Source organism: Melanostigma gelatinosum, assembly GCF_949748355.1.
Source record: "Melanostigma gelatinosum genome assembly, chromosome: 19".
Lineage (NCBI taxonomy): Eukaryota > Metazoa > Chordata > Actinopteri > Perciformes > Zoarcidae > Melanostigma > Melanostigma gelatinosum.
The window spans coordinates 12,134,032-12,142,993 of record NC_136652.1 but is presented as its reverse complement, the minus strand read 5'-3'; the positions used below and the strand labels follow the sequence as shown (position 1 = coordinate 12,142,993).

The window sequence follows — 8,962 nt, the reverse complement described above, 5'->3', positions numbered from 1 at the left end:
ATATATATAGGCTGGTGTATCAAATTATGATATGCTTCCTGATACGTTTATCTTTAAACTGTAAAATGTACGACATCTTTGTCACAATACTACACATTTCAAAGAGCTTTATAATAAACGTTTGCTTATCATTTTATCTGTTTATGTTTCAAATACAAACACTGGTCGATACATGATTATCAGCTTTCAAACAGTAAATATTGATGTATTACAAACCTTCTTTGGGTCAGGCTCTACTAATAAGCATCATAAGTACTGTATAACGAATGTTATATTTATTGCAAAGCTGCAGTATTATTCTGCATTCATTTTAGTGTAGTTTGGTGTAACATTGCCTGTCATAATAAACATTGACTGTAACGTCACGTTACTGGAAAGTGAGGAAACATGGCAGATAACGTTAACTAATAAAGCTTCTTCCCAAGTGGTTTGTGGATGCTTGGAGACAGTTAAAGATTAAAAGTCCTAAAGCAGAATAAAAGGTATTCTATCTTTAAATGAACAGCTTTAAGTCACAGTACACAGCAGCACTGTAACCGGCTCTGGTGGCGCTGCTGCGCTAACTGGCGGACGTCAGTTTTCGCTCCGTTGTTTTGAACGTACTTCCCGAGGTGCATCATGGGATACAAAATGTCTCCTCAGAGCGCTGGCTAATGCTATTTTGCGAGAGATAATCGCGAATAAACATAAATCGTACTCTTCTTTCAGCTGTTAATGTGTCAGTATATATATATATGTGATCGATTAACGGCGTTCTGCTGTCGGCATCATGGTGAGTACAGAACTTCCTTCACCAGCATTAGATCATTCAACGTTAGTAGCTTAAAGCGCATTTTAGCTTTAGCTTAGTAAACGTAGCCTTGTTAAGCACAAGTGAAAGGACAATTAAGGTACGCGTTAATATTTTACAAGTATGTTATCAGAATTGTCGCAACAAAGCCCCGATTACATGCAATGGTTTACCTATTCTGAACGGTTAGGTAGCTTCGGCCATGTGTAACTTCATCAGGTTAGTCAGTGTTAGCCACGTCTTCCCCCGGAGCTCAGGTCAGATTCCAATGAAAAATTGCCGAATACAATTTGGTTTAAATGTTTGTCTTTGTTTCTAGTCAACGAAAGCGGAGACGAGGGTGTCCAGCTCGAGCTCCAGAACAGATGAGAGGAAGAGATCAACGAGTTCAGGTAAGACCGCTTATAGATGTGACAGATAGTTATGAAACTCACCGCCACGACAACAACAATACCTTCACAGTCACATCCACTGTTGTTTTTCTCACTTTCAAGTGAAATGTTGTTGGAACTGTTTTCAGACCGCTTCAGTCCTTTTTAGTCTTGTCTTCTAAACGTCCCTCTCTAACCTGGTTACAAAGTTGTATTATTATTCTGCTTGTATAGTGGAAGCAAGGGAGAATGGCATCCCAAAGAGCATAATATCATCAGTGCATCAGGTCACAGGTCTTATTTCTTGCTCTTAATAAGAATCAATTGTCGTCTTCTGTGCAGTTACTCAAGTTTATCTTTGTATTTCTGTCTCATGTTTGTTCAGGTCGAGAAAAGACGAAGCGCAAACGTAGTCCTAGTAGGTCTTCCTCGTCATCCTCTTCTAGGACATCTTCCACGTCTTCATCCTCGTCGTCCTCTTCCTCTTCGTCGGGCTCATCGAACTCATCCAGTCGGAGTAGCTCTAGCAGTAGCGGTAAGTGTATCTTTAAAGTCTGCGTTGCAATACATCTGATGTCAGATGTTTTCTTATGAATGTTGTATTTTGTTCATCCACATATTATGTGATTTCTATCATCATAACGGTACAAATATCAATACATTGACTCATTGTGTTTTGTTGTTTTTAGACTCGGACAGTAAATCCAGAAAGCAGTCTAAGAAAAGGAAAAAGGAGAAACAACACAAAAAAGTAATGTTGTGCATCTTTATCTCGTGTTTATATTCAACTGCAAGTTTCAGTAAAAGTGACTGAATTGTGTAATAATGGAACAGAACTGAGTCCAACTTATTTTGTGTCCTGCAGCCGAAAGGGAAGAAAGAAAAACGACACAAACGTAAAAAAGAAAAGAAAGTGAAAGGAGGAGAGGAAAACACGGGACCTGTACAAATCTCCAAGGTAACTGCCCGTTAACGTGCCGTGAGACAAAAAAATGACCAGAAATACATTTGTCAGAAAATGCATTCTGCACATTGTTCTAGAGCAGCCTCACAGCCTCACCAACCTTTTTGAAGCTGAGAGCTACTTCAAGTAGTACGAAGGGCTACTTGTTTGATACAAAGTTCCTGAAAAACAAAGTTCCACAGATCACCTTTTAATAATAATAATAATAATAATATGTGTGAAGACACTGTCTGATCACATGTCAATGTTACTTATTCCTCACAATAATTATTAACTGATTCCCACAACATGATGGCAGGAAACACAGATATATTTAAACATTTATTTCTGTTATTCTGTTTCAACATTTGAAAGTTAGAGGTATTACATCGCTGATATTTTAGTAAAGCGCCCGCCATTCGGAACCTGAAAACCTAGTGCATTACGGCAGCCTCTTCCTGGCTGTCCGCCGTGCGCTTCTGGGTACTCAACTCTCTTATGACAGGAAATATTGTCATTTCAAAATCTTCAACAATGCAAGCGTTTTTGATAAAAAATGAACAGCAACTAAAATGTTTAGACGGAGCTCCTTGGTGACTTGAGCTATTTTTAGAACATACCTTGCGGGCGACTCACGTGGTCCCTGCGGGCGACCAGGTGCCCGCGGGCACCGTGTTGGCTACCTCTGTTCTAGACAGTCCCTGCATTACATTGACCCCATTTTCTAATTGACTTCCATTCATTGGATTCCACTGAGCTCTAAAATCAAGTCCACCTCGATAAGTTGCAAACATGCTCCGAAATACATCAAACCACACAAGTCTTTTTATTTCGATGCCATTTAATGGAATCCCAATGAGGGCCCCCCCAACATGTGCTAGTATGATATGCACATCGTGACATTTGTAATGAAGGCTATGTCATTGTGTCAACCTACTCTATTCTATTGTCATCTAGCCCTGTCAACTTACATTTGTCTTCTTTCAGTACTTGAAGGACAAGAAAAAAGGCAAGTACAGCATGATTTCTGGGAAGAAGATAAAGATGAAAGTAAAGAAGTCAAAGAAAGACAAACAGGTAATCTCACATTTTTGCTGTCAAGTAGGCAACCGAGTGTATCTGTACAGTGTGTTATTTGCTTCTTTTTTTGTTTTGTTACAGCGGGATAAAAATCGGGCCGAACTTCTTGAGTTCCTGAACTCCACCGTGTGATGCCGCTGTGGACGGCAGGGAAAGTGCTCAGACACGTCGGCAGAACTCAGGAAACAACAACTCGGCTTTCCCGGAGAACAGCGATGAAGAGTTGTCTGAGAAAGAGATGATGAATACAACTTGCATTGACACACACACACACAGGCAGCACCGAGCCTGATGGGACTGAAGGGGTTGTGTTCAGACCGCCGGCTTGATTTTCACCGTGGCACTGTCCAGGTGGCGGATTCTTCGGCTTGGTCTGAGAGCTTTTGTGATATGAGAAGTGTTTTATGGTGAGCAGTGTCATCAAATATTGTGTCTGTAATTAACTACATCAGATGAAGGCCAGCGATCAGCTTCTCAACGTTTGCTTGTGGTTTGAACGTACGGTGACTCCGTGAAGAGTTCTCCACCGTTTGAGCATTTTATTCCTATAAGTGTGGGACTCGCAGTGGACCAGAGACATTCTCTTCTTTCACCCTTTTTATTTCATGCATTCTTCTTCAAAACCAGCCGCCTTCACTACCCAAAATGCAACTTGACGAGCCCCAGAGGTCTGGTAGACTAATTTCTATCTTAACTCCCCACCCACAGGTTTTTGAAAGACACAACGTTTACTGTCACATGTGCAGTAGTGCTCCTCTACCCCTTAAACAGACCTTGATATGTAAAATTGATTCTCCTTTAAAGTTGAAGCTATTGTTTACCTGCTGGCTCTGTCAATCATTCATGTCAACCGTACTACTAATGTAGGATTGCCCATCATTCTTATTATTTTTCTGTGGATACCTAACCGTTATGTTTCCACGGTGACGGTGAGAGCCGGAGTGTTATCAGCGTGTACTGATAGTTAAATGTGTACATCTTCTTTCAAATGATATGGGAATCAACTCTGATGGTAACTGTATGTCTTCTTCAGAACATTCATTCCCCCAAATTCTGTCATGGATATTGTTTCAGCATCAGTCGTTTTATTAAATTGAAATAAATCAATCCACTTGAGAGCTGTATATGGAGTAAACCTGCAGCGTGATCTGACAAACAGAAAAGGAACCACAATTAACGACCGGGAGGATTGTTTTCTGCACTCAAAGGTCTTTTTGATGCCTTCTTTCAATGAAGAACCAGAGGAACGCTTTCAGTTTGTTGACATTGAATGATGAATTATTGTGCTGAGTCTCTGTGTGCTGTTTGTGGAAGAGGAGCATGATTCACCCTCTGACTGGCGTTGACTATCACCAATAACTTGTACATACAATTTTTATATATATATTCATATATATATATATATGTACATACATGCGTACTGTCATAAAAGACCATTCACCTTTGCAGCCATTTTGTGTTGTGTGAGAAAACAACACCAACATATTTCATGCATTCCGGCAATATTTAGGAGTCGAGAAGTAAATAGCCATCAATGCTTAGATAGCAAATGTCTACAAAATACAAGATGCATCACTGCCAGAGGCGATACTCTTACACTAAATTGTAACTGTTTCAGTTCCACAAAAATACACCTGACATTGCCCATTTAAGTGAACAGGTAAATCAGTAAATGGACCGATGCTGATTGGTCTCATACTGACGAGAGGACGATTCATCCTGCCTCGTCTGGTGCAAAGTGGACATGCCGTGTCTTCGGGTCCTGTGCCGTGAACGCCCCACATCAGGCAACCTTGCTGCTGCTGGTTCCTTTGTATCTGAAGTCAGGCATGCTCCACACCCTCTGTGACCCCTCCATGCCTCTCTCCACATCCTCTGACACGGTCTTGAGGTCACTCAAGCCGGCCTCGTCAGTCACAGCGGAGGTCAGGCCAACTGTGCTTCCGAACGGGTTGATCTTGATCCGGGACCTGAAGTTCATGAGGGACATGCTCATGGCACGCTTGTTGTTCCATTGGTGGGCGAGCCGCTGCATCTCCCGCTCCTCCTTCAGGTGGTCCAGAGTCTCCAGGAGGACGGAGCGAAACAGGTCGGACAGCTCCTGCACCTCGGGCTCATTGGCCCGCAGAACCTCCCTGAACCTGAGAGGAGCAAAGGTCAAGTTTACGCTGTGTTTTCTGTCATACTGGAAGAACAGTAGAGCAGGGATTCCCAAAGTGCACGCGTGCACCCCTGGGGGTGCGCGAGCTGCCTCTAGGGCAGGGGTCTCAAACTCCCGGCCCGCGGGCCGCATTCGGCCCGCCACGTCATTTTATGTGGCCCGCGAATCCGCCAGCAAAAAAAAAAGTTTAATTTTTTTTTTTTTTTTTTTAAGTTAGACTAATAATAATAAAAATATCCCTATTCTCGAAATTATAGAAAGTCGAAGTTATTCGATAGAAAGTCATAACTATGATAGAAAGTCATAATGCTGAGATAGAAAGTCAAAATTATGAGATATTTAAACAGTCATAGAAGCAGCACTTTGGCTTACTGTACATTTAACATGGAAATGTATTGTGAGCACATTGAAGACTACTTTAAACTGTGAATGCAGAGTTATTCAACAATATGTTACGAGTAGTTACATTTACAACCTTTGCGGGCGACCATGATGCTGATGTGGCCCGGAGTGAAAATGAGTTTGAGAGCCCTGCTCTAGGGGGTGCTCGAGAGGAGAAGTGTAATGGCGGTCTGATGGTGTAATAATATTAAATATATATAAATATATATAGGCTCTGTTGCTTTTTTTTATTAATGGGGGGGGGGTGCACGAACCCATACATTATCCACAATGCAGCTCAACTGCTGCCAATTCAATCTGATGAACTGGGATCAGGTAAACTCCCTTCTTTCTAACTCCACACTCACAGATTTATTTTTTATTTTCAAATGTTTGGACCCAACTTACAAATGACATAATTTGAGGCACTTTATCAGACTTTGCTTCATACAATATTTCTTTCACAAATGCAGTAGTAGTCCTTCTCAAGAAGCACCGATAACAGATTTTGGTGGCTCCAGTGGCTTGAAGTCATGTGATCTATTTAAATTATACAATATAATGTAGATACAGTATATAGCCGCTTAAAGGAAAAACTATTTGGTCAGAAGTACAAAAATAAATAGTTTTACACTTAACCATCTAACGCACAGATGACAAGGAAGTACAGGATAAAACTAAAACACAAATGTGAAAATATGTCAAATTAAACAATGAAACGGTATCAAGAAAATATAAGCGTAGAACGTTAGAACAGAGTATTATTCTGGCCTTTGAGAAAAAATGACATCTACTTAAATGACAAATGATATAAAAGGCTGAATCACAGTCATCATCTCTCCACGCGTGTGACCGGTACACTCCTGCTATCGCCTCGATGACTCGTCATCCTCGTACTAAGGTGCCGAGGCCTAATAAAACCTTTAGATAGATGGCTATTTGTGAATCTGCTTCCCAGGAAGTGTTTCCAGTTGACTGATGACTGAGTGGCCCACTTTACTCCTCTTAGACACAAACTCATGTGAGCTCTGAGGACACATTCAGGGCCAGAATCATATTCATCTCTAACTGTCATTGTTAGCAATAAGCTAAATATTCAAATGGTATCAAATCAAAGTGGAAAGGAGCTAAAGTAAAGGCACAATTCATGATTCAATTGAGAATGAAAATGTAGCATCACATTTAACATTGAAAATACCGGACTGAAACCTGCTGTCAGCCTCATAATCATCGGTTGACCTTTAGTAGAGGATTCATTCGGTGATGACTGGATGAAAGTTATTGATTGAGCATGAAAGGTCATTCTCTTGAAAAAGAACCCTTATCTTCTGTTCTATCTGTTATACGTCTATGAGTCGATGTTCGACTATTTATTCACACTTTAAATTCATCATGTCGTTAAGGACCTAGTCCGTAATTTGTTCAACATATTACTTAAAGCTGCACTATTCACATATATAATTGATTATTCAAATATGTAATAATTGGAAACATGAGCCAGTTTTACAAATGTAAGCCAACGTTTTACAGAAGCTACATTTGACAAAACTGAACCTTCATTTTAAGTCCACACTTTTAATTGCATCTGTGCGTCTTTCTGAGCTTCCTCATAACACAGAAGCCATCTCCCTTCTGTAACTATGTTCATTTTCTATTTTCTTTTAATAATTCTCAAATAGGAATAAAATATCCACTGTATGTGTAGAATAAGAGAAAGAAAATAGAAGAATAAAAAAATATACATAAACGTCACACATTTAAAACTCATTCTCCCCTCTTTTCAATTATTTATGCATCCAAAATATTATAATTGTGTGTGTAGCCTGCTTCGTGGAAGTTGATGGGATTCCAAATATAGAATAAGAATAAGAGATAAGGACCAGCTGGCATTTGGGAAAACCCAGAAGTACCTTCAACGTAGGGCTCCTCCTCTGTGCAGCTAATTTAAATGTGTGTGTGTGTGTGTGTGTGTGTGTGTGTGTGTGTGTGTGTGTGTGTGTGTGTGTGTGTGTGTGTGTGTGTGTGTGTGTGTGTGTGTGTGTGTTGTCCAGCGTCGTGAAGCGTTTAGCACCTCACATTAACACCAGCAGCCAAACTGCTTCCCAAAAAGCTGTGGACCTCTAACAAGACACCGGAGACCTCAGCATCTTTCTGTGAACAGATGCTCCAACAAGCTCAGGCTGTCTCTGCTGCAGATTAAAGGGCAAAGACACCAAAGCATTACAGAGTCATGTGACGGACAACAGAGAGGTCGGCCAGCTGACTTTAAATGATTCGATTTTGATTTTGGAGCTAATTCAGTTTTGGAGCTGATCTGATCTGATATTTCCTCTATTAGATGTTGGCCATAATTCTATTATTCCTAAACGTGGACTATATGGTCATTACATGAATGTGATATTCACTAAGCTGCAGTGTTTGTGTTTCCTTACTTCAGTATGACCTGGCCGCAGTAAGGCGGCGGCACCTTGGAGCAGAGGTCCTCCAGGCCGATCCTCTCCCCGGTGCTGAGGTTGTAGGAGGCCCGAGGCGTGTTGGCCAGCCAGCTGTAGTCCACTCCGGTTTTGAGGCGCTGGTACTCGTTCTCCCTCTCTCTCTGCTGCCTCTCTGCCTCCTTCAGCTGCCAGCTGAACTCCAGCATCAGGGTGTCGGTGACCACATCGGCCGGGTTCCGCTGTGGGCTCCGGTGATACGGCTCATTCCAGCTGAACCAGGAGGCCATGGCCTTGTCCTCCTTCTACAGCCACCGATGAGACAAATACAATCACCGAAATGATTCGAGATCACACCAAAAATACCCCCGAGCTGGGGAAATATTTGCTCCGATTAATTTGTCTCAATTGTGACTGGAGAATAAAAGAAGAATTCATACTGATGGGGTTTCTTTTCATTTGCTGATGAGTTGACAATGAGATTTTGGAAAGGTTGTGCAGTAATTTACTTGTCTGTACTTTGCAGAGCTTGAAAGGTGAAACCAATAAAACAAAACAAGCAGTACAGAGTTGCAGCAGTTTCTGCTGTAATGAGCATTTCATTGATGGAGTTCAGTTGAATAAGTGTTTGCTTTTCAAGGTTTTTACCACATAGGAAAGAGGCAGCATGGTGTCTGTTGCATCATTTATATCACCACATCTGAACGCTGTTTCAACATCTGGACAAAGCCTCCCCCCCCCCCGTCTCTCCCATCCACATGGCTCTTTGTTCTACAGGTGTCACAGCCGCTCTGATGCTGTATT

General features: G+C 41.4%; 2 protein-coding genes across 2 annotated transcripts; one reads left to right on the top strand and one right to left on the bottom strand.

Moving 5' to 3' along the window:
• The first annotated feature begins 632 nt into the window (after positions 1 to 632).
• LOC306793662 (uncharacterized protein) lies at positions 633 to 4,636 on the top strand. Its single transcript, XM_079291363.1, has 7 exons — positions 633 to 772; positions 1,110 to 1,182; positions 1,547 to 1,696; positions 1,851 to 1,912; positions 2,027 to 2,119; positions 3,092 to 3,181; positions 3,266 to 4,636. The coding sequence occupies exons 1-7, from the start codon at positions 770 to 772 to the stop codon at positions 3,314 to 3,316; spliced, it is 522 nt and encodes a 173-aa protein (XP_079147489.1). The 5' UTR covers positions 633 to 769; the 3' UTR covers positions 3,317 to 4,636.
• Positions 4,637 to 4,967: 331 nt separating this feature from the next.
• rd3 (retinal degeneration 3, GUCY2D regulator) lies at positions 4,968 to 8,448 on the bottom strand (the record flags this gene model as incomplete). Its single annotated transcript, XM_079291165.1, has 2 exons — positions 4,968 to 5,325; positions 8,159 to 8,448. The coding sequence occupies 2 exons, from the start codon at positions 8,446 to 8,448 to the stop codon at positions 4,968 to 4,970; spliced, it is 648 nt and encodes a 215-aa protein (XP_079147291.1).
• Between the last annotated feature and the right edge of the window lie 514 nt (positions 8,449 to 8,962).